The following is a 27,087-nucleotide window of genomic DNA, read 5'->3' on the forward strand; positions in this document are numbered from 1 at the left end:
AACAAACAACGGTTGACATACGCAGCATCTGCACAAGTAAAATAAAATGACAAATACATCAGGTTCAGTATGGCTATTCATATTCCATTATTACTATTCTATTAATATTTAGCTAGCTAACGGAACGTGAGTGGGAAGTTCCCAGCGAACTAGCTAGCTAATCACAGTATGTACAATGAACCTTGTGTTCAAGTAAAACTTTCTGCCCATTGACAAAACTGCTTTACAAACCAACACAATACATACAGTACTAATCATAGAAAATACACGTTACATGTCGAAGTTCTCGCCATTCACTGCATCTAAACGTTTACAAATTGTGATGGTCATTTTGCATTGTGGACCTACCGCTGACAGGCATATCTCTTCTGTCTGGTTGTGGTAACGGCACGCGAATATATCTTGCAGACCTGCAGTACGTCACATCCCCAAAGGTGGCTCTAAAACACCAACACTATTAAAACACGCCTATTTATGGCGAAACTCACACTTTTATCTATGTACTGTACATTATAACTCCGTTACACCCCCACACACACAGTTCATGAAAACACGTTAAAACAATTGGCTAACTTCCCTCAGTCTGGCAGCCATCGAGACCCTCCCGTCACCGGCGTCCCGGATACACACACACAAAAAGAGTCAAACACTATGTTATTCTTAAAGTTTCTGTCCAGGTGTCTCACATCCTCAATCACTTCGTCACGTCACCAACCACATGACAAGCCATCACGTAATTGACGCTACATTCATCACAATATCATTCCGCAAGTAGTCCAGTAATCAGGGGCGGCCCTAGCACATTTGGCGCTCTTCAGGCGAGCTTCACTCCTGGCACCCAATAACAAGGAACATCACAAGTCACTGGCTAGCTAGCGTTAGCTAACTAGCAAGATTACATATTCAATCCATTCGCTAGTTGACAATAGTTGACAATACAACACTTGGATTTTTACCAGTATTCCTCACTTGTTGACAAGTTGCCGTGTTTGGCTTCCTTAATGGGTGTGCTATGCAACGAGTAAGATATGTGTAGTGTTGTTGCGCTGGCTATTGGCTTTATATGTGCGCCCCTATTTTAATCATGTCTTTTTTTGTATAATGTAGAATAAATGGACATATCATCTTTTATACCCGCCTCTGTAAAATCCTTAAAGAACTATGTGACAGGGAGTAGGAAAACTTTCAATGATAAGGTACATCTTTTCTTCTTAACTCCACTAAAGTGCCGGGGGCAATTCACGCATTTGTGAACGTTTTCTTATCTGGTATTCGTTCTAGGCTAGAACAGGATTTAAGGATTTACCTTTCTCCTTGGCACGTTTCTCTTCTTCTTCCTTTCTTTTCTTCTTAAATTGCGCCCCGGATGGCTTTTGCCTCTTCATTATTTTGTTCTTCAAAGTTTCTTGAGCACACACACACTCTAACCAAACGCCTCACTGTGCTAGCATTCTGACAACACCAAGGACGTACGTACCACTTCTGTTTTCGATTTTTGGCTAATTTTACCCTAATGTTAGATTTTTTTTATGCCAAAATATTGGTTGGAGATATAGAAAAGGGACCAAAAAAAACTCTGTCCAGCAAAAAACAAACACAATTCTTGTTTTTTTTTGCTGGGCGCAGTTTTTTGCGCCCCCTCTGAGTGGCGCCCTAGGTGACCGCCTATGCCGCCTGTAGGAAAAACTGCCCCTGCCAGTAATGTAACGTAACGGAAAGTCATTGTTACTTGAAGTCAGCAAGTAATGGGTTGCTATGCAACACCTGAACATTTAAAGTTGTATTTGTGTGAAGAACAATTTTTTCCTAGCGGAAATCATAAAATGGCAACAAAATCATTAAAAATAGGTATTTTGGAGGAATGTCTTCTATCGTTTTGACAAGTAACCGAATAATAAGCAGGAAATGTTTAGTCCGGCGGTCATTATCGGAAAATAAATCTAGCTGTGTGTCAAAGGCAAACGTTTCAGTGCGTATTCTGTGGCTCCTGACGAGAGTACTGACATAAATTGTAATGCTCAGCTCACGATTTATTTCCACGGTTCCATACTCAACAGTAGCCTACTGTGTCTGCTGTGGAATCCTTCAGGTTTCTGGGTTCCACAATCTCCCAGAACCTGAAGTGGGAGCCAAACATCAAAACAGTCATCAAAAAGGCCCAGCAGAGAATGTACTTCCAGCGCCAGCTCAGGTAGTAGCCTACAACCTGCCTCAGAAGCTGTTGATCCAGTTTTACACTGCAGTCATTGAGTCTGTTCTCTGCACATCCATCACTGTCTGGTTTGGATCGGCCACTAAACTGGACAGGAACAGACTACAACGGACAGTCAGGTCTTCAGAAATGATTAAGCCTATTGGTGCCGACCTGCCCACCATCCAGGACCTGTACTCCTCCAGAGCCAGCAAACAGGCAGGGAAAATAATTGCAGACCCCTCACACCCTGGACATAATCTGTTCCAACTCTTCCCCTCTGGCAGGCGCTACAGATCTCTGTACACCAAAACCAACAGACACAGGAACAGTTTCTTCCCCCTTGCCGTCACTCTAATGAACAGTTGACTACAAATTATTATATTTTATTATTATATTATATATATATTGTATCCTAAACTGTTGTGTTATACTGTATATTTTCAGTGTAAGTACATTGAGAGCCACTAAACCCGGAGTCAAATTCCTTGTATGTGAAAATGTACTTCTGATTCTGATTACTGCTGTATATGTAATGAGACAGTGATCCAAAATGCTACTAACAAACACCTTTATCCAAAGAGCGTCTTACATTGCCCAGGAATTGAAACTCACGTTAGCTACTTGTTATGCAACAACACTAACCATTGCACCACTGATCACAGTGTAAATTTGCCACACTCAAAAGTGGCATCTACAGTATTGCAGAGCTGCCAACTTTTCAAAAACCTTGGAGTGAGATTTTGCCGGGGGTGACCAAAATTTGGCCGCTCACGCAGCCACAGCCACAAAACTATTGATGTGCCTCAATGACTGTCTATGTACCACAATATAGCCTAATTAATAGACCTGTGTTTAAGATTTGACCAAGGTAGGTTGATTGACATTTTGATTACAGTGGTATTCAACTAATTCTTAACTGAAACCTAACCTAGATTGTTAATAATTGTATTCAGCAAAAAATGAGACAAGATTAGTTAGGGAGAAATATTTTTCATTATTCAAAGCCTCCCACCACACGTTCCATCAAACAAAAAAGTGTAACAAATAAAGTGCTTAAACAGTAGCCTTTTTAAGCAATACAATGGATCAACACATGACAAAAATAACAAAAAATGAGGTATCAGATGCAGATCAGAAGCTGGTTAGTCATTTTCTAAGATCTGTGGGCAAGGTTGTACTGGCCTGTGGCCCTCTTGGAGGCCTTGATGACTTATTTGGCTCCTGTCACCTATGGAAAATAAACCAAGAACAAAATGGAAAAACATACCATATTTTGTTTTGATTAATACTGTAAGTATACTGTAACAAGGTTCAGATACAACATGCATATGCATGCATCAATAAAAGCAACATATGTAGCCAAGCCACACCTGCCAAAAAAAAAAAAAAAAGTATGCCTTGTATACCTTATGTTTCCGTGTTGCCATTCCAGCCCAGAAGCTTTCCATCTCAGTTTCGTCCTGAAGGGAGGCTGTTGGCATGGTCTTTGAGGAAAAGCCATATAAGAATAATTCATGTGCAGTTTAGGAATGAACACACCTCATCATAAGCATTTTAGCTAAGATGATAGACAAAAATAAAGGAAAAAAACGAACCTTTCAACAAAGTACTGGACATCTTCAATGCCACTTTCAGCCCTCTGCCGCACATCTACAAATTCTGCGTGTTTGATCAGTGGCTCTTCCATTGGCAGCTTCTTAAGTGCATAGCCCACAGCACTTGTTAGGAAACTCAACACAGCTTCATGGAATGAATACACCTGCCGTGGTGTGATGTCACCCTCATCAAGATCATATCTGTTAAGTTTAGCCCTGGTTGTGAACCCAATGTTCAACTTTTTCCCTGTACAGATACAGCATATCAGGTTAACATAAATGGTTTAACATACTGATGCAGCAATCACAGCTTGACACATATTGCAAGAAATCCAACCAGAAGCTCACTGTTGGAAGGACTACCACAAACCTCCCAGAGTTTCTACCGCGTTTGTCTCTCTTTGTAACTCTTCTTCTGTCGCTAACTTCGGGACTTCTTGGGTAAATAAGATGTATATGCAGCGAATAGGGTTACAGATGCGCTCCTTAGCGCCAGCTACCCTCGGGGAGTTTGAAAAGGAACGAACGCGTCTCGGCCCAAAATCAGATTTTATTTTTTGGCGTGAGAAATTGGATGTGTGGTGTGAGTGCGTGTGAAAACATGCAAAAGCGCGTGTCACACGGCGAAACCTGTGAGTTGGCAGCTTTGCTTCTTCTGTGGCTAACGTCGGGATTTATTGGGGTAAATAAGATGTCTATGCAGCGAATAGGGTTACAGATGCGCTCCTTAGCGCCAGCTACCCTCGGGGAGTTTGAAAAAGAATGAAGGCGTCTGGATGTGTCAGGACCTGTACTCCTCCAGAGCCAGCAAACAGGCAGGGAAAATCATTGCAGACCCCTCACACCCTGGACATAATCTGTTCCAACTCTTCCCCTCTGGCAGGCGCTACAGATCTCTGTACACCAAAACCAACAGACACAGGAACAGTTTCTTCCCCCTTGCCGTCACTCTAATGAACAGTTGACTACAAATTATTATATTTTATTATTATATTATATATATATTTTATCCTAAACTGTTGTGTTATACTGTATATTTTCAGTGTAAGTACATTGAGAGCCACTAAACCCGGAGTCAAATTCCTTGTATGTGAAAATGTACTTCTGATTCTGATTACTGCTGTATATGTAATGAGACAGTGATCCAAAATGCTACTAACAAACACCTTTATCCAAAGAGCGTCTTACATTGCCCAGGAATTGAAACTCACGTTAGCTACTTGTTATGCAACAACACTAACCATTGCACCACTCCTTAGCGCCAGCTACCCTCGGGGAGTTTGAAAAAGAATGAAGGCGTCTGGATGTGTGGCGTGAGTGCGTGTGAAAACATGCAAAAGCGTGTGTCACACGGCGAGACCGTGTGAGTTGGCTGCTCTGGTATTAGGGATGGGGAAGCCAACAGATCAAAAACATCTGGCTCCCCCACTGAAGCAGAAGCCGAAAGTGAAGCCGGACATCTCTTTGTGTGTGTCAGGAAGAGGAAGTGTGTAGACGGCATGTAGCGGCGTTAAAGACATCAGAAGACATTACTCTGAACTCTCTCTCTTTTATTGTACCCTAGTACAGGCTTCAAAACAAATGGACAAAAAAACTCTGTGTAAGTAGCCTATACTTTGACTAATACTAGCTAAAAGGCTAACACTGCCCTCAATTTGTGACTGACTGATGAGAAAGATATTTTTTACAACAGTATAAAACAGTATAAAGTATACTAATATGTTCCCATGTTCGAATTTGTGTACATGTACTCTGTTTTGTACATTAATTACTTTTGAGCATATTTGCACCTGTCTGAGAAGTCAATCTGAGTGCCATTATGAATCTCAACCCTCCATTACATCAGAGGGAGTAATGCGCTTGAGAGCAACAAGACAAAAGAGTAAAAAGTGTTCTGGAGAAAGAAATTAGGTTTTAAGTGAGCCAAGTGGCACGGTTTAGCACTGAAAGTGTGTTGAATAGGTTCAGACCTTGGTGACCTGTGTGTGTAGGGATGGGCATTCGATTCAATTGTCTTAATCAATCGTTGGGAGAATTAACGATCGATTTTCGATTAATCATTAATATTTTTATATTAAAATTCACTATTTATAGGCTATATTAAAATGAAGTGAAAATAGAAAAACACAGCGTGTTTCCTCATTGAGATCTTTATTACAAGATGAACAACTCTTGTGGCAGTTAAACTTACAAGATGGACAACTCTTGTGGCAGTTAAACGGGATCCGTTCAATGGTTATACTTGAAAATATGCGCTGCTGTAGGCTACTCCTTAGCAGCGGAGCCGAGAGCTAGAAGCCGGTGCTCATAAACTCAACTGACCCTCGTTTTTTTCTCTCTAACTAATTCATCTTACATTTTGAAATTCATTAATCTAGATTCATCGCGATTAAAAGTTTGTTTTTCTTCTAAAAAACTAAATCTTATAAATTAACGAGTAATCACTTCAGACAGCGTGTATTTTAGACACTGTTGTTCAATTGTATTTTTTTCGTGCTCTCTCGCGTCATACAAGGAATGCCTATGCGAGACACAATGGTGCCCCTCGACGGTAAATCGTAAGAATTGTCCCCTGAAGCAATTCAAATCACCTCAGTCAGCCCACCGTCTTCAACTATGTTGATGGGCCGACAGTCACCGGCAACCCAAACTGCTACAGCGTTGGTGTTGAATTCTGTTCTCCTAGATCCATGTTGATATGGAATATGTTACCGTCATTCATTAATAATTAATGAAAGGTCACTCAAAGTAGAAACGTAAAGTTTTCTTTATTAGCTTACTAAACATCTCACAGTACTGTCAGAACATCGGTATCTGTGGCATGGCTCAAAGCCGTATGAGCTACACAGGAAACGACAGGGGTTCTTATAGATTTATCGGGGAACAAATTAAGAGTCCCATTAGTACATTTCCCCATAACTTACATAAGACATAACCTGAGTATAATTGACACAATATGAATACAATTCAGCAATATAAAATAATACAAATAACCATTTGATGAGAACACATAACTCAACAGTTGGTAAGCTTTTCACGGACTGGTCTAGTTATTTTCCTAGAGAAGTCGTGGAGTGTGGGTTGGCGACCATCTAACCTGGGACTGCTTTCTGTCGGGTGCTTTGCATTAAGGCAGTGTTTCTCAAAGTGTGGGGCGCAGAGACCTGACAGGTCGGGCGCAATGAACGGGAGATTTATATTTTTTCTATGGCAATGCTTTCCTTTATAGACAATAGCTATTGATTGACGTCGGCGTATTAATTGCAGCGGGACAATTAAAAAAAAACTTTAGTTTAGTTTAGTTAGGGCTGTGTACTGTTCTCGCTACGTGTTTTACACGTCCAGTGTCAGGCCCCATGCACACGGAGTCTAGTTTGCCTGAACCCGGATTCATTTTTCACACATATCCACTTTTTAATCGCGTGCACATGAACCCAGCGAATCCGATTGAATCCGCTGTAGTACATCCCCCACGCCAGTTGGTGGCGCTTTAACAGTGCTACAGACAACTGAAGAAAACGGAGAAGAAGACAGGAGCATGACATATGACCAGTGACGTGCGGTGAGGTTCGTGGCTGGTGAGGCACTGATTCTTTCAGAGTCAAATTTACAAATACATAAACCCAATAGAGTATCTAAGATCACCATTCAATTGGCAGCTTTCACATTGACTACTGGTTGTTTTTCATATCAGCATTCTTTACACACACATAGGTAAGGTGCATACAGTAGGCAGCTGCTAGCTTGTGATGAACTCATGTGTAAATATTATGCACTCATGAATATGAACTCTTACGAAGTTGCACAAGCACCCTGAGGGTTTCTACCTTTTCCCATTATAATTTGAATAGTTAAATCGAGGAGACTATAACATCAGCTAGATAACCAGCTATCATTTCATGCAAATTGAACTCTTCCGATTAACTCGTAAGGTTATTAAGTGTCCTTAGCTAGCTAATTAGCTAACGTAGCAACAGGATAACCATTGCAACCAGGAAACACAACTTACCTACAATTTAAGTTTAATTTCTCAAAATCAGCTCACCAATAAAAAGCAGTTTTGGGTTCAAAGTGATCACAACCACTTGTGTGATGTTAAATGGCTTCACATAGACATAAAACAATCCCAAGACAAATAATGGGATATCAACGGAGCTGCCGCTGTAAGTTCAAAACCAAATTTATTCTTGAGGTTCCAAACATGTTCAAAGGAATTTGGCTTTGAATGTGAGAAGTCGATCGAGTTATCTTCTGTCCCGTCGCTTGAAGCATACCTTTTAGCTCCGGCATGGGTCTCCCATTATTAATCATTTCACATTTGGACTGAAAGTCCAGTTTTGAGAACTGCTTCAGCTTAGCAATAAAATCTTCCATTCCACAGAAGTGTAGAAGAAGAGCAACGTTCCCCAGCATAACCCCGACAGGTGCGCTCTCGCACGCCCCCTTCATTGAGGCAGAGGTACTGTGTGCCTCACCTACATGATTTTTCAATGCGTTTTGAGCTCAGCTCAAAGGTTCTACGCATGCGTTTGCGCAATCCTAGGTGAGGCACTGCCTCACTAGCTCCCATAGACAATACATGGTGCCTAACCTGACCGCACGTCCCTTGTTTTCTCCTGTCTATTTGAATAGGACATGCGCAAATTCAGCGAATTCAGCGATTTGGATTATAAAAATGCTCGAAATGATTGGAATCATGCAGAAATTACACCTATATGCCTCACCTGCCTCATATGACCGCACGTCCCTGCATATGACAGTGGTCGAGCTCCAACTAGCAACGTTTAGCCTAGCCGCATAGCCTACATTTAATCTGCACAGTAACACATTATGGTGGTTTATAAAATCAGTGGTCAGAGCAGACTGTAGGTTAAGCGGAAAATAATTATATTTGTTATTGATAATAAAGAGTTTAGAACAGTGCAACAAAGCAATGTGCAACATGACATGTCTGAGTTCTTTAAATGCCTGTGCTTTATGGAGATGCTGAGCTTGAGCACGAGAGACCACAATGCAAGTGCTGTGGATCCTGGATGTTTCATGGTTTACAATTGCTTCCAATTTCATGGTTTTATTACTAACAACAAATGTAGGCTAGTGTTGAGGGCTTTGTCCTTCACGTACTGAACCTCTGAAGTAACGTTAACGCTAGCTATCGCTATCTTTGTGTGACAGGACTAAAGCTAACGTAACATTCATCTTTATTACAGACCATTTTGAAACTTTCGTCTATAATAAAAATCTTTTCACGCCAGATTTGCTCATATAGGCTATTGCTGACACTTTTTAAAACTGGTTTTGAAAAATGGTCTGATGCAAATAGATTAAACAGTGATAGATTAAAGTATGGCTTGTTAATGTCATCCCTTTCCTAACAAAGATTTAGATAGATAGATACATTTGTATTAATCCCGTTAGGGAAATTCACGTGTAAAAGCAGCAAGGTAATAGGAAGAATTTTTTATTTTTTACTTTACTCTCGCTGCGCCATGGCAACCCGTTCAGTTATTAAATAATGCCGGTCGGGTCCGTTGTTCTGGCTGGTCTAAAAAATGATGTCCAACTGGCTAAGTAAGAACACGAAAAACTATCCACATGTAGGTAAAGCAGCACACTATCCCAATACAAACAACTAAGCACAGTAGAAAAATGTAAGGAGCCACGTCATACATTTAGTTTATGTTGTTGCTATTAGGAAGTGAAGCAGTGGGGTTAATACGGGTTCAGCCTGAGGTTGCGAGGCGATCACGTGGGGCAATCCGTTTGGGTTTGCAGATAGGGCGTGCGTACGAACACCAACCCGTGACCAGATTCGAGTTTACCCACTTTGGACCCCCGATTCGAAGGAGTGCGGATACAGTGTGCGGATACAGTGGGTTCGTCTGCACGATAGGGCTATCCGGAGACGTTTCTCTCCGGGTTCAGGCAAACTAGACTTCGTCTGCATGGGGCCTGAGTTCAACAGTCAGCCAAACTTGATTTCACGAGCCAGGTAGCGAGCGCCTTGCTCCTGTATTGATGTCAGGTGAAAACTTATGAGTGAAACGATAATACATAAGAAACGGAAAATACTTAGAAGGTATCTTAACTAAACACAGCAAGTTACTATTAGATTCATTACACCAAGAATCAGAGCAACAACAGATTACAGCACAGGGGAGCGTGCCTATGTTCCCACAGCCCAATGTTCTACAGCCCTATGTTCCCACAGCCCAATGTTCCCACAGCCCTATATTCCACAGCCCTATCTTCCCACATTTCTAAGAGCTTTTTCAAAATTAGGTCTTATGTTCCCCCAGCTCTGTGTTCCCACATTTCTAATATTCATTACAAAATTAGGCCCTATGTTCCTACAGTTCCCATATTTCTACCCCTGCCTGGTAGTTAAGGGTTCACCATTCCGTAGCTGGCGATTTGAAGGAGCTAGCTAGCTTCCAAACTCTAACCCTAGAACATAGGGCTGTGGGAACATCGGGACTAATTTTTTTAAATAAATCTGGGAACATAGAGCTGTGGGAACATAGGGCCAAATTTTCAAAATTGTCAGTGAAAAAAAAATCCTTAGAAATGTGGGAACATAGGGCTGTGGGAACATAGGGCTGACCCCCAGCACAGCTGGCTAATAAGTGCCAACGTTAGCCACCAACGGAGCTATGAATGAATGAATGGTGTGCTAACGGTCACATATTAGAACGTAACGTATCTAAATTAATAATAATAAAATTTTACGTTGCAACGAAACTAAACAGTTCATAGAATTAAACATAGGTCACTTAAACATATTTATCACAGTGTGAGACAGCGAAAAACGTAGTCATCGTTTCCAGGGTACGAGGAAAAGCATAATTTTAATAGAGGCTTACTAAGATATGTTGCGTTGCTAACTGTCACAGTTGTTCCCTAATCCACGAGACGAGTATGATGTCAAAGTAAAAGTCCGTCCACAGAAAGAAATACAATACTGTGTGCGTGCAGGGATGGATTACCGAACGGCCCAAGGGCCCATGAGCTCAGCGAGGCCCTAAACCAGAGCCTCTGTGTGAAGTTGCTGTTATTAACTTTGCTTGCTGTCAATTGGTTTTTAGACTTTGTATTTGTTAATATCAGAGGCGGCTTAAATGTATCTCTTATTTGTGGTTGGAGCGGTGTAGCCTATTTTGTTACATGTCCTGACCCATGGTTTCATAATCCGTCCATGTGTGCATGTCCATAACAACAATACACTACAACATGAAACATGCAATCACTCCAAGCAATTTGCATTTGCTGACCTAAATAAGATGCTATTTGTTATTACTTGAGGTTATTTCAATAATTGACATTTTAAGCTTGGCCTACCATTTTATGGTTGCGATGAGGGACAGGTGGGGCTTGAAAAGGCCCCCTTGTTCAAAGTGGGGAATGACAGAAAAGTTTGAGAACCACTGCATTAAGGTGATTGTGATAACTTAAAGACGAGCTGCTTCTGTGATAGCTACATTCAGCTTGACAAAAATGCTACATACAACTTTAGTTTTGTCGATTGTTGCGTCATTTGCCTCTTAAACAGAAACTTTCCGCCCCAACAATCCCTCAGTTCTCTCCATCTTCAACTACCGTCTCGGTGTCTCCTATCTAACTGACTGCAGAAACGCGGCGGTTTCGTGCCATGGGTCAACGCACACCGGACGTAAACAAAGTTGCGTTAACTGCGTTTAAAATATTTTATTGCATTAATCTCAGCCACAATAATCTCATAGAATAACGCGTTAACTTTGACAGCCCTAAAATAAATAAATTACACGCACACTACGCAACAGAACATGCATTAGTTTTATCGATGAAAAAATAATGTCATTGAGGAAATTCTTAATGATCAATTAATCGATCGTCTTAATTATGCCCATCCCTAGTGTGTATCAGTTGGCCAGTTTTACTTAGCTGATTAACATTAAAATCTCACAATGCCAGCTTGGTAGTCAGCTATTCACTAAACAGTGCCCCACCTAACAATAGCAAAAAAATAGCTTCCCAAAATCAGAAGTGTGCATTCAAAGTTTTATTGAAGACTTTTAAGCTGCATAGTAATTTATGAGAAAAACATCACATGCATTGGAACTGTACTTAGATAGAATGATGTTAATGAATTCTTACGATTGAAAATACAGGACAGACAACACATGCCATAAAACACAGTCCCATCAGCACTTCTCATTAAGGCACCAAACACTGAGAGAAGTTTGCGGCACCACGCAAAGCAATCAGAAGTGGAATGGAATCAAAGACCCACACATGGATACCCAAACTGCGTGAGTAGTTGTTGTCAAATTATTCATTCTGCAGTAGACTAAATGTAACCAGTTAAAATGTCATTAAGTTGGCTCCGTACTTGTTACAGATTGTAGGTGATCCTGCAGAACTCAAACGCAATGTTTTACTTAGCAGGATTCGGTACACAGATGGTCAGTCCAAGCGCAAGCAAACATAGCCAAAAGGGCATTATGCAATAGAGTAGTCGTTATACAGTCCAAGGTCAGAAACACGAGTAAATCAATTAACAAACATGGAACGCTGGCAACACAGAGAAATACAAAGAACAAACCACGCAACAAGTAACAAGAATACACAGACTATATACACCATATATAACTAGGGGACAAGTGAAAACAATCAAGGCGGGGCAGACAATGAAGGGCAGGGGCGTGAGGAGTCAGACACGAGGAACAAAGGTTATAGTTTTTGAATTGAGTTACAACTGTAGTTTTGATGAAGACGAATTGAGTTATAACTGTAGTTTTGATGAAGATTAACTGACTTAACTTTCTTGTTTCTAGGGTGTGGTCAGATCCTGCAGCATGGCTTTGTGATTTTGTCACTCGGACTTCTGTTTTCCTGGGTAGGTTGATATTTGTTTGTTTTAATAATATTTTATTTTGTTCTATTTTAACAGTATTGAAGCACAGAGACCAATTCGACAGGATGCATGCATTAAGTGCTTGTTTAATTTGATGATAAACCACTTCCATCATTTGAAAGGAAGTACTGTAGCATTCATAAACTCTGAAGATTAAATTAACAGAAACAAAACATAGAAAAACACAAAATCATAATGAAAATATATATTATTTTCACAAATGGTTATTAATACTTCTAGTTTTCTTTTTGTTATTATGGAGGAGTCACGTGACGCTCTCTGGGGAATGGCTGCTTAGACCACACACCAAGCGTTTTCTTCAGACCCGCCGGCTCCTCTGAATGTTGCAAAAGGTTCCATTGATTTGAATGGGCCACGGTGTAATTTATTTGGCCTGCCATATAATATCTAATGTGTATCAGAGTTGGCCTGCCGCGGCCGCCGGTATTTCGCACTCACCAATAATACAGCAATTTAGGCATGCAAGTGTAACAGAGGTAATCTTTCCCTCGCTGTTTCACTCTGCGTTGTGTTATTTAAGGACACAGCCACCGACCTGATATTCGCAATTTTATTGCTGATACATGCAAATGAAGAAAATAAAATCAGTTGGACAGAAGTTAGCAAGTCGCTCAGCTCCTCTGTCACATACATCCACGGAAAGAGCTAACACGTGCACAAAATACACAAGTGCAAAACGTGACCCACCTGATACATGCAAACAGGGCTGTAGTGGAGGGTAAACGCACGTAAACGCCGTTTACGCACCTCTGGAATTTTGGAAATAGCGTTTACGCACCTCTAAATAGCGTTTACGCATCTCAAAGTGGCGTTTACGCATCTCAAAGTTCCCCGCTCCTTGTATTCTGCCGTTGGAATAATCCGAAATAAATTTGGTGTCATTTTAAATCACCTAAAACTAAGTTTGATATTGTTGAACATATAAACGCTGTGGTCTGAATCATTTTCATCTGCGCTGTATTATGGTCTGTGACCCTCCAATCAGTGCCTTGCGGCTGTGGCGGCGACACCAGTAAGGATCCAGGAAGTATGTAAACACATAGCCTACACCAGGGGTACTCAATAGGCGGACCGCGGTCCGGATCCGGACCCAGACGCAATTAAATCTGGACCGAAGCCAAAATCAACATTCTAATCTAATTTAATTTAATCATGATCCAAGCGAGTTTTCATTGGTGCGTGATTTCGCGCTGTATCTTTTTTTCCGATGTGGTTTTTATCTTCCGTGTCCAATCCAGAGGTCCAATCAGGAGCTGTAATAACCACATCACTATGACAACTCACTCACTCAATGTTGGCCGCGAGCTCTGTGGGTCACGCAGGTTGTGTGTGTCAATAGCAACAACGCGGGCAGATAGATTTGTGAATGGTATCTTTTTCTCAGCAAACGAAAATCATGGCGTGCTTTAAACCCGACAAAAAACGAAAAGTTGATTCCAAAAATCGCGAATTTAAGACAGAGTGGACTGACAAGTATGCATTTGTGCTGCCTGTGGGGAGCACAAAACCGATGTGTTTAATCTGCAACGAGACGGTTGCCCTTGTCAAAAGTGGCAACGTAAAACGTCACTATGAAACAAAGCATGCACACTTCGAACAAAATACCCGCAGAACTCTGAGGTAAGGGGCAGAAAAATAAACCATCTGCAATCATACCAAGCAACATGCAGTGTAATAGTTAGATCAGCCACACAACAAGAGCGTGCATACCTCGTGAGTTGTGAGTCTGCCTTTTCAACCATGAATATGGTCAAAAACAAATACAGGAGCACACTCACTAATGAACACTTACATCAGTGCCTCCGCCTGGCCTTCACACCTTTTATGCCCAAGTTTAAACCACAAAAAAAGTGTCACCTTTCACACAAATAAGGCTAGACCACATCACCTTTTGTGCATAGTTCGAACGTTTTTGTTGGAATTATGTTTTTGGATTTTGACCGTCACTGTTCCGGACCCTGGACTGAATGGAAATTTGGCGAGTGGACCTTTTGGGTTTCTAATTGAGTACCCCTGGCCTACACGTTGTGGATTAGTCTGCCTGCCTAACCGTTCGGAATGGATTCATTAGCCATGGATATCAGGCGATTTTTGAAGAGACCATCGAGTGCTTTCACTCACACAGATGCCCGCAAAAGGCCTCAAGTACTAAGACTGAAGAAGATCAATTCACATTTTTAAATGTTGCTTTGGTTCGCACAACATCGCATTAAGACAGGGACAAGCGCTTTTAATAACGTGCTTTCAAATACGATGATGCAGGTAACAAGCCAGCCTTCCCGGTTCCATCTAGATAGGCCTAATACAACGTAAATTCTTTCAGCAATTGAAGATGCATGAGTAATTATCCTCACGCATATCGCTGCAGATTAGGCTAATTCATTGAAAATTGTGGACAGATTCTTTGCAAGCCAGTTAGACATAGCTAAGTGAAATGTTTTAGTTTAGCTATAGAATCTTCCATTTTCGCAGTCAAGGTCAAATATAAGTGTAGACGAAGAGCAACGGCAGAACAAGCATAAATCCGACCATCCCCTTCATTGAGGCAGAGGTACTGTTTGCCTCCCTTCCGTGTTTTTTCACTGAGGTTTTTTGTCAGATCAGCAAGACTAAATAGGTTCTACTCATGCGCTCAATCCAGTTTGTGAGGGATTGCTCAATCTGAGACAGCTCGTTGTCGCTACCGGATGGTAGTCCCGCACATCGTGCATGCTCAGACACAAACGGTTTACGGCAGAAGGCTCAACGTCAACATATGGGGTTGTTGTCGCTACATGATGGTAGTCCTTTGGGGGATCGTAGTCCCTCACATTGCGCCTGCTCAGACACAAACGGTTTACGGCATAAGGCTCAACATCAACATCAACATATCTGGCTTGTCTTAACGCATAATGTAGGTTTATTTAACGTAATATTTAATAATGTTGTAAACGGTTTAAACGTCAACATATGGGGCTTGTCTTAACGCATAATGTGGGTATATTTAATGTTATATTTAATTATGTTGTAAACGGCTAACAGCATAAGGCTCTACGTCAACATATGAAACGAAACTGGGGAGAGACTTTTTGATCCTCCACCTCATCTGTTTTGTCCACTGTGACATCTTCTTTGTTTTTAAATAAATGGTCATGTTTTCAAAAAACTGGCTTTCGTCGCTTTTCTCCATGATTGAAAACGGATCTGTCGTTGTGACGCATGCGCGCGCAGCTTTGCAGTCGACAGTGTCGCAAAATGACGCATGCGCAATGTGAGGGACTACGATCCCCCAAAGGACTACCATCGTGTAGCGACAGTTATCTTAACGCATAATGTGGGTATATTTAATGTAATATTTAGTTATTAAAAGTGTGGAGACGGAGGCAAATAGTTTGTATTATGAAGAAGTGAGAAAATATAGCAGTAGGTAAAATAAATAAAGCATTGATGTGCTAGCCAATATAACTTGACAGGGAGAACAAAAGAGGATATCCAGTATATCTTTAACTTCTTTATTATACAAACGTTAAGAAATTACAGCTGTATACAATGACCAAAGTTCTTGAAGTATACCGTCTTTCGCGAACTTCCATCAGCTTTAGCCAGCGATTGTATTCCGCTTGTCGCTACCGGATGGTAGTCCTCTATCGGATGGTAGTCGCGCATGCGCACTACCCGATCAGTCGCTACCCGATGGTAGTCGCGCACATCGCGCATGCGACACTTTAGACAGCGGAATACAATCGCTGGCTAAAGCTGATAGAAGTTCGCGAAAGACGGTATACTTTAAGAAGTTTGGTCATTGTATACAGCTGTAAGTTCTTAACGTTTGTGTGATAAAGAAGTTAAAGATATACTGGTGTCGAGTCAAACTGTGTTTTTAAACTTCACTTTGGGATTTTAAGAAAAAATAAATACACGGGATAAAAACTGACAAAAAAAAGTAGTGGTGACTATTTCACTTTGAATCGGGAGCGAGCAGACTAACCAGCTGAACCATTCAATCAAGGTCCAATCAACGCAACCGCAGCAACGTCACACACGCGACGCAGAGATGAAAATATCAGGTGCCTAATTGAGCTACATGCAGGTACGAGAGAGTAGTTTGAAACGGCACAGCAAGCGCTGGAAAGAACTCGCTCGTGCTGTGTTTATGGAGTGTTGTGCGAACCTGAGAGTCTACGAAGTCTGGAGAGGCAGCCGGTTTTTTAGCTAATGGCTAATGGCTGAGTGACTAATGGCAAGGACAAATGCTGCTAAACTGAAAAAGAAAAGGAAAAGTGGAAACGTAGCTACTGCCTGGGACTCAGTTATTCAGCAATTTGAGTGGAATCCAGTTACCCAAATCCTCCATGTAGATGATTCAGTCCCTGTTTCAAGTTGGGGAATAGTACAACGAACAAAAAACTAGGACAACTTGACAACTGGATATCCTTTTTTGTTCTCCCTGTCAAGTTATATTGGCTAGCACATCAATCCTTTATTTGTTTTACCTACTGCTATATTTTCTCACTTCTTCATAATACAAACTATTTGGCTTTTACCCTTACTCCGCCTCCACACTTTTAATAAATAAATATTACATTAAATATACTCACATTATGCGTTAAGACAACCCCACATGTTGACGTTGAGCCTTCTGCCGTAAACCGTTTGTGTCTGAGCATGCGCGATGTGCGGGACTACCATCCGGTAGAGGACTACCATCCGGTAGCGACACCGCTGTCTACAGTGTCGCAAAGTGGCGCATGCGCGATGTGCGCGACTACCATCGGGTAGCGACTGGTCGGGTAGTGCGCATGCGCGACTACCATCCCGTAGAGGACTACGATCCGGTAGCAACACTCGTCGCTGCCTCACCGTCTCGCTGTCTCCTGTCTGTTTGAACAGGACATGCGCAAATTCAGCGATTTTGATTATAAAAATGCTCGAAATGATTGGAATCATGCAGAAAATACATTTATACCACAGATCAGTAGAAAAATATTAATATTTATTTTTTTGCTCTGCCTCCCCTGACCGCACGTCCGTGCTCTTGCATAGAAACATGAGCGGGGAGCCAAGCTGTTGCTTCACTACGTCAATACGTTATTTGAAGTCATGAAAGGTGTAGAGTAGCCTGTAAGCGAAATACACTGGAAACATAGATTATTTGAAAACAAGTCAGTTCTCAATGTGAAAAGAAAAACATGCTGTAAAGGCTATTTATGCTGACATAGGTAGTTATAGCCTACATGAGTGTTCAATCCAACACAGTATGTGAAGGCTGGTGAAGCACAGGAGAGCCATGAACCCCAGAACACACCCTTGCCAGGCAGGTTTCTCCAACGGTTAAAGAACAGGGGAAGTGTTTAATTGCAGCATGGTTTCTTTTTATATTATACTTTTCAGTTGTAACACCCTGGGCCTTAATTTTTTTTAGGTCCTATAGAGGTCCTTTCTTTTGTCTCCCCCACCACCCCCTTCATTTTTGTGAGGCCTACACATACTTTTCTTTACTGTTTTCTTGAAATTTTATAAACTACGAACACATCTATTCACTGTCATTGATTATATATCTTTAACTGAAAACATAATGGAATATAGCCAGGTCAGCCTTACAGAGTTGCGTTGCTTCGCGTGGTGTTGCATTGCGTCGTGTTGCATCGGGTCGAGGTCTGTCTGATCACAAAATTCATAGTTTACCCACCTCTAATTTTACCACTACAGCACTGTCTATGCCAATATACAGTAACAGTATATTCTATATCCAACATGTATATAAAAAACTTTTTCTGACTGACTATACCACTTTGCCTGAAACCGTAACTTCTTACAATTCAATAAGGGGATGCCCATGGATCATCTCATTGTGGGAGCGGCCCATATCTTCATGTGGTCTGTTCTGTTTGGCTATTTGCCCAAATCAATCAGCATTAACTATTCCCTCTTCGCTGGGTACCCCTGTACCTCTTCGCTGGGTACCCCTGTGTGTGGACCCCCTGAGACCCCCTCCTCACCAGGGGTTTCTTGGAATATGCCTGTGGCGTGTCTTTAGTGCTGACTTTAACGTTAATCCATGTTCTTCTAAACATAAAAAATATACCCACATAATCTTTACCAAAATGGACAATTCAACATCTCACCTGAACCCCTGATGCTGATTCATCACCACCCTGCTTTACATCTGTAGCTTCAGGCTGCTGTTTTTCCTGCACAGTAATTCATCAATTTACTACAGACACTAACCATGCTTAGTTGACTGCTGACATTGGTCGAGAGATTACAGGGAACAGAGATAGCCTTATTATTATCCAAGGGATGATATAATATGTCGTGGAAAATTCTAAAAGCTTCTCAAGAAACTTCTCAAGGCAAACAGGTGTGAAGATACTGAATGGTTTATTTCAGAGGAATTAACTGCTGCTGAGCTGGTCAATGGAGCATCTCAAAAACTCTAAGCATAAGGCAAGAGCGATCAGGCAGATGAACTAAGGACAAAGCCTCCTCCTACCCATTTTATACAGTTCTAACTACATCTCTTCTTCCTTGCACCTCTGTCCTTGCTACTTCTCAGAATTAACCACATCGAACTCTTTTGCTGATACGTTTTGAACAATTTGTAGACTGGAGGGTTGTCACACTGCTGACTGTTAACCTGTGACAATAGTCGTCTTGCCCTTTTCAGAGGAGCCTGGACTGTTTTCACACTGCTGACTGTTCTCCTGTGAAAACAGTTATCTTGCCCTTTCTTGACCTGTTCAGAGGAGAAGGCCTACAGATTCTCTATGTCTCGTGGCCTTCCTGAGAAGGCCTCTTTGCCTTGTGGCAGCCTTTTCCACATGGGCAGACTTTCTGTGTAACTTTTTCTGTCTATTCAGGTGTTCCATGTTCCAGCATCAGCAGTCCAAATCTTATTACAGTGCATGAAATGCCCTGTATTGTTATTCCTAGGCTTCTTATTACAGTGCATGAAATGCCCTGTATTGTTATTCCTAGGCTTCTTATTACAGTGCATGAAATGCCCTGTATTGTTATTCCTTCGTTTCTTATTACAGTGCATGAAATGCCCTGTATTGTTATTCCTTCGTTTCTTATTCTTCTTCTACTTCTTATTATTCTTTTTACCGACTTCTGCGCTTAATTCAGCTCGAACCGCTTAACTTAGAAACTCCGTTCAAACTTTGGCGTGTAGGTCTTGTAAAGGACACTTATGCTATGTATTTTTCATTTGTCTAAACGTTATACTTTTTAAGATATTAAAGAAAAACTAATACAAATTTTCCCATTGACTTACATTGGGCCATTATGACATCATAATAGGGTCATTAAACTGGCTTGCACCTGTGCTTCACTGACACCTGCGCCAAGGTTCCAAGGCTCCTCTTCTCTCTGTCCCTCTCCATTCAACTGTATAACTAGGAATATTATTCTTTCCTTCTTCCACTCTTCTTCTTTCCTTCTTCCACTCTTCTTTCCTTCTTCCACTCTCCTTTCCTTTCTTCTTTCCTTCTTCCACTCTTCTTTCCTTCTTCTACTCTTCTTTTCTTTCTTCACTCTTCTTTCCTTCTTCCACTCTTCTATCCTTCTTCCACTCTTCTTTCCTTCTTTTACTCTTCTTTCCTTTCTTCTTTCCTTCTTTCTTTTCTTCTTCCACTCTTCTTTCCTTTCTTCTTTCCTTCTTTCACTCTTCTTTCTTTTCTTCTTTCCTTTCTTCACTCTTCTTTTCTTTATTCTTTCCTTCTTCCACTCTTCTTTTCTTTCTTCTTTCCTTCTTCCACTCTTCTTTTCTTTCTTCACTCTTCTCTCCTTCTTCCACTCTTCTTTCCTTTCTTCTTTCACTCTTCTTTCTTTTCTTCTTTCCTTTCTTCACTCTTCTTTTCTTTATTCTTTCCTTCTTCCACTCTTCTTTCCTTCTTCCACTCTTCTTTCCTTTCTTCACTCTTCTTTCCTTTCTTCTTTCCTTCTTCCACTCTTCTTTCCTTCTTCCTCTCTTCTTTCCTTCTTTCCTTTCTTCTTTCCTTTCTTCTTTCCTTCTTTCACTCTTCTTTCTTTTCTTCTTCCTTTCTTAACTTTAGCATTTCATGCACTGGTATTTCCTTCAGGAAATGCATTTTCTAGTTATTCTTTTTACCGACTTCTGCGCTTAATTCAGCTCGAACCGCTTAACTTAGAAACTCCGTTCAAACTTTGGCGTGTAGGTCTTGTAAAGGACACTTATGCTATGTATTTTTCATTTGTCTAAACGTTATACTTTTTAAGATATTAAAGAAAAACTAATACAAATTTTCCCATTGACTTACATTGGGCCATTATGACATCATAATAGGGTCACTAAACTGGCTTGCACCTGTGCTTCACTGACACCTGCGCCAAGGTTCCAAGGCTCCTCTTCTCTCTGTCCCTCTCCATTCAACTGTATAACTAGGAATATTATTCTTTCCTTCTTCCACTCTTCTTCTTTCCTTCTTCCACTCTTCTTTCCTTCTTCCACTCTCCTTTCCTTTCTTCTTTCCTTCTTCCACTCTTCTTTCCTTCTTCTACTCTTCTTTTCTTTCTTCACTCTTCTTTCCTTCTTCCACTCTTCTATCCTTCTTCCACTCTTCTTTCCTTCTTTTACTCTTCTTTCCTTTCTTCTTTCCTTCTTTCTTTTCTTCTTCCACTCTTCTTTCCTTTCTTCACTCTTCTTTTCTTTATTCTTTCCTTCTTCCACTTCTTTTCTTTCTTCTTTCCTTCTTCCACTCTTCTTTTCTTTCTTCACTCTTCTTTCCTTCTTCCACTCTTCTTTCCTTTCTTCTTTCACTCTTCTTTCTTTTCTTCTTTCCTTTCTTCACTCTTCTTTTCTTTATTCTTTCCTTCTTCCACTCTTCTTTCCTTCTTCCACTCTTCTTTCCTTTCTTCACTCTTCTTTTCTTTCTTCTTTCCTTCTTCCACTCTTCTTTCCTTCTTCCTCTCTTCTTTCCTTCTTTCCTTTCTTCTTTCCTTTCTTCTTTCCTTCTTTCACTCTTCTTTCTTTTCTTCTTCCTTTCTTAACTTTAGCATTTCATGCACTGGTATTTCCTTCAGGAAATGCATTTTCTAGTTATTCTTTGTACCGAACTTCTGCGCTTAATTCAGCTCGAACCGCTTAACTTAGAAACTTTGTTCAAACTTTGCTGCGTAGGTCTTGTAAAGGACACTTATGCTATGTATTTTTCATTTTTCTAAACTTTATACTTTTTAAAATATTAAATAAAAACTAATACAATTTCTCCCATTGACTTACATTGGGCCATTATGACATCATAATAGGGTCTTTAAACTGGCTTGCACCTGTGCTTCACTGACACCTGCGCCAAGGTTCCAAGGCTCCTCTTCTCTCTGTCCCTCTCCATTCAACTGTATAACTAGGAATATTATTCTTTCCTTCTTCCACTCTTCTTCTTTCCTTCTTCCACTCTTCTTTCCTTCTTCCACTCTCCTTTCCTTTCTTCTTTCCTTCTTCCACTCTTCTTTCCTTCTTCTACTCTTCTTTTCTTTCTTCACTCTTCTTTCCTTCTTCCACTCTTCTATCCTTCTTCCACTCTTCTTTCCTTCTTTTACTCTTCTTTCCTTTCTTCTTTCCTTATTTCTTTTCTTCTTCCACTCTTCTTTCCTTTCTTCACTCTTCTTTCCTTTCTTCTTTCCTTCTTTCACTCTTCTTTCTTTTCTTCTTTCCTTTCTTCACTCTTCTTTCCTTTATTCTTTCCTTCTTCCACTCTTCTTTCCTTCTTCCACTCTTTATTCCTTTCTTCACTCTTCTTTCTTTTCTTCTTTCCTTCTTCCTTTCTTCTTTCCTTCTTTTACTCTTCTTTCCTTCTTTCAATCTTCTTACTTTTCTTCTTCCTTTCTTAACTTTTGCATTTCATGCACTGGTATCAACATTCTAATCTAATTTAATTTAATCATGATCCAAGCGAGTTTTCATTGGTGCGTGATTTCGCGCTGTATCTTTTTTTCCGATGTGGTTTTTATCTTCCGTGTCCAATCCAGAGGTCCAATCAGGAGCTGTAATAACCACATCACTATGACAACTCACTCACTCAATGTTGGCCGCGAGCTCTGTGGGTCACGCAGGTTGTGTGTGTCAATAGCAACAACGCGGGCAGATAGATTTGTGAATGGTATCTTTTTCTCAGCAAACGAAAATCATGGCGTGCTTTAAACCCGACAAAAAACGAAAAGTTGATTCCAAAAATCGCGAATTTAAGACAGAGTGGACTGACAAGTATGCATTTGTGCTGCCTGTGGGGAGCACAAAACCGATGTGTTTAATCTGCAACGAGACGGTTGCCCTTGTCAAAAGTGGCAACGTAAAACGTCACTATGAAACAAAGCATGCACACTTCGAACAAAAATACCCGCAGAACTCTGAGGTAAGGGGCAGAAAAATAAACCATCTGCAATCATACCAAGCAACATGCAGTGTAATAGTTAGATCAGCCACACAACAAGAGCGTGCATACCTCGTGAGTTGTGAGTCTGCCTTTTCAACCATGAATATGGTCAAAAACAAATACAGGAGCACACTCACTAATGAACACTTACATCAGTGCCTCCGCCTGGCCTTCACACCTTTTATGCCCAAGTTTAAACCACAAAAAAAGTGTCACCTTTCAACACAAATAAGGCTAGACCACATCACCTTTTGTGCATAGTTCGAACGTTTTTGTTGGAATTATGTTTTTGGATTTTGACCGTCACTGTTCCGGACCCTGGACTGAATGGAAATTTTGGCGAGTGGACCTTTTGGGTTTCTAATTGAGTACCCCTGGCCTACACGTTGTGGATTAGTCTGCCTGCCTAACCGTTCGGAATGGATTCATTAGCCATGGATATCAGGCGATTTTTGAAGAGACCATCGAGTGCTTTCACTCACACAGATGCCCGCAAAAGGCCTCAAGTACAAAGTAAGACTGAAGAAGATCAATTCACATTTTTAAATGTTGCTTTGGTTCGCACAACATCGCATTAAGACAGGGACAAGCGCTTTTAATAACGTGCTTTCAAATACGATGATGCAGGTAACAAGCCAGCCTTCCCGGTTCCATCTAGATAGGCCTAATACAACGTAAATTCTTTCAGCAATTGAAGATGCATGAGTAATTATCCTCACGCATATCGCTGCAGATTAGGCTAATTCATTGAAAATTGTGGACAGATTCTTTGCAAGCCAGTTAGACATAGCTAAGTGAAATGTTTTAGTTTAGCTATAGAATCTTCCATTTTCGCAGTCAAGGTCAAATATAAGTGTAGACGAAGAGCAACGGCAGAACAAGCATAAATCCGACCATCCCCTTCATTGAGGCAGAGGTACTGTTTGACTCCCTTCCGTGTTTTTTCACTGAGGTTTTTTGTCAGATCAGCAAGACTAAATAGGTTCTACTCATGCGCTCAATCCAGTTTGTGAGGGATTGCTCAATCTGATATGATGCACAGCTCGTTGTCGCTACCGGATGGTAGTCCCGCACATCGTGCATGCTCAGACACAAACGGTTTACGGCAGAAGGCTCAACGTCAACATATGGGGTTGTTGTCGCTACATGATGGTAGTCCTTTGGGGGATCGTAGTCCCTCACATTGCGCCTGCTCAGACACAAACGGTTTACGGCATAAGGCTCAACATCAACATCAACATATCTGGCTTGTCTTAACGCATAATGTAGGTTTATTTAACGTAATATTTAATAATGTTGTAGACGGTTTAAACGTCAACATATGGGGCTTGTCTTAACGCATAATGTGGGTATATTTAATGTTATATTTAATTATGTTGTAAACGGCTAACAGCATAAGGCTCTACGTCAACATATGAAACGAAACTGGGGAGAGACTTTTTGATCCTCCACCTCATCTGTTTTGTCCACTGTGACATCTTCTTTGTTTTTAAATAAATGGTCATGTTTTCAAAAAAACTGGCTTTCGTCGCTTTTCTCCATGATTGAAAACGGATCTGTCGTTGTGACGCATGCGCGCGCAGCTTTGCAGTCGACAGTGTCGCAAAATGACGCATGCGCAATGTGAGGGACTACGATCCCCCAAAGGACTACCATCGTGTAGCGACAGTTATCTTAACGCATAATGTGGGTATATTTAATGTAATATTTAGTTATTAAAAGTGTGGAGACGGAGGCAAATAGTTTGTATTATGAAGAAGTGAGAAAATATAGCAGTAGGTAAAATAAATAAAGCATTGATGTGCTAGCCAATATAACTTGACAGGGAGAACAAAAGAGGATATCCAGTATATCTTTAACTTCTTTATTATACAAACGTTAAGAAATTACAGCTGTATACAATGACCAAAGTTCTTGAAGTATACCGTCTTTCGCGAACTTCCATCAGCTTTAGCCAGCGATTGTATTCCGCTTGTCGCTACCGGATGGTAGTCCTCTATCGGATGGTAGTCGCGCATGCGCACTACCCGATCAGTCGCTACCCGATGGTAGTCGCGCACATCGCGCATGCGACACTTTAGACAGCGGAATACAATCGCTGGCTAAAGCTGATAGAAGTTCGCGAAAGACGGTATACTTTAAGAAGTTTGGTCATTGTATACAGCTGTAAGTTCTTAACGTTTGTGTGATAAAGAAGTTAAAGATATACTGGTGTCGAGTCAAACTGTGTTTTTAAACTTCACTTTGGGATTTTAAGAAAAAATAAATACACGGGATAAAAACTGACAAAAAAAAGTAGTGGTGACTATTTCACTTTGAATCGGGAGCGAGCAGACTAACCAGCTGAACCATTCAATCAAGGTCCAATCAACGCAACCGCAGCAACGTCACACACGCGACGCAGAGATGAAAATATCAGGTGCCTAATTGAGCTACATGCAGGTACGAGAGAGTAGTTTGAAACGGCACAGCAAGCGCTGGAAAGAACTCGCTCGTGCTGTGTTTATGGAGTGTTGTGCGAACCTGAGAGTCTACGAAGTCTGGAGAGGCAGCCGGTTTTTTAGCTAATGGCTAATGGCTGAGTGACTAATGGCAAGGACAAATGCTGCTAAACTGAAAAGAAAAGGAAAAGTGGAAACGTAGCTACTGCCTGGGACTCAGTTATTCAGCAATTTGAGTGGAATCCAGTTACCCAAATCCTCCATGTAGATGATTCAGTCCCTGTTTCAAGTTGGGGAATAGTACAACGAACAAAAAACTAGGACAACTTGACAACTGGATATCCTTTTTTGTTCTCCCTGTCAAGTTATATTGGCTAGCACATCAATCCTTTATTTGTTTTACCTACTGCTATATTTTCTCACTTCTTCATAATACAAACTATTTGGCTCTTACCCTTACTCCGCCTCCACACTTTTAATAAATAAATATTACATTAAATATACTCACATTATGCGTTAAGACAACCCCATATGTTGACGTTGAGCCTTCTGCCGTAAACCGTTTGTGTCTGAGCATGCGCGATGTGCGGGACTACCATCCGGTAGAGGACTACCATCCGGTAGCGACACCGCTGTCTACAGTGTCGCAAAGTGGCGCATGCGCGATGTGCGCGACTACCATCGGGTAGCGACTGGTCGGGTAGTGCGCATGCGCGACTACCATCCCGTAGAGGACTACCATCCGGTAGCAACACTCGTCGCTGCCTCACCGTCTCGCTGTCTCCTGTCTGTTTGAACAGGACATGCGCAAATTCAGCGATTTTGATTATAAAAATGCTCGAAATGATTGGAATCATGCAGAAAATACATTTATACCACAGATCAGTAGAAAAATATTAATATTTATTTTTTTGCTCTGCCTCCCCTGACCGCACGTCCGTGCTCTTGCATAGAAACATGAGCGGGGAGCCAAGCTGTTGCTTCACTACGTCAATACGTTATTTGAAGTCATGAAAGGTGTAGAGTAGCCTGTAAGCGAAATACACTGGAAACATAGATTATTTGAAAACAAGTCAGTTCTCAATGTGAAAAGAAAAACATGCTGTAAAGGCTATTTATGCTGACATAGGTAGTTATAGCCTACATGAGTGTTCAATCCAACACAGTATGTGAAGGCTGGTGAAGCACAGGAGAGCCATGAACCCCAGAACACACCCTTGCCAGGCAGGTTTCTCCAACGGTTAAAGAACAGGGGAAGTGTTTAATTGCAGCATGGTTTCTTTTTATATTATACTTTTCAGTTGTAACACCCTGGTCCTTAATTTTTTTTTAGGTCCTATAGAGGTCCTTTCTTTTGTCTCCCCCACCACCCCCTTCATTTTTGTGAGGCCTACACATACTTTTCTTTACTGTTTTCTTGAAATTTTATAAACTACGAACACATCTATTCACTGTCATTGATTATATATCTTTAACTGAAAACATAATGGAATATAGCCAGGTCAGCCTTACAGAGTTGCGTTGCTTCGCGTGGTGTTGCATTGCGTCGTGTTGCATCGGGTCGAGGTCT

General features: G+C 41.1%; 1 protein-coding gene across 1 annotated transcript in view; it reads left to right on the forward strand.

The window, feature by feature from the left end:
- Positions 1–12,010: 12,010 nt before the first annotated feature.
- Positions 12,011–27,087, forward strand: part of LOC122130552 (NXPE family member 1-like) — a 39,828-nt gene continuing 24,751 nt past the window's right edge. Inside the window, exons 1-2 of the mRNA XM_042705261.1 lie at positions 12,011–12,077; positions 12,603–12,664. Of these exons, the coding sequence (XP_042561195.1) occupies positions 12,041–12,077; positions 12,603–12,664 (99 nt within the window). The 5' untranslated portion in view covers positions 12,011–12,040. The remainder of the gene's footprint in view (positions 12,078–12,602; positions 12,665–27,087) is intronic.

This window comes from Clupea harengus, unplaced genomic scaffold, assembly GCF_900700415.2.
Source record: "Clupea harengus unplaced genomic scaffold, Ch_v2.0.2, whole genome shotgun sequence".
Classification (NCBI taxonomy): Eukaryota; Metazoa; Chordata; class Actinopteri; order Clupeiformes; family Clupeidae; genus Clupea; species Clupea harengus.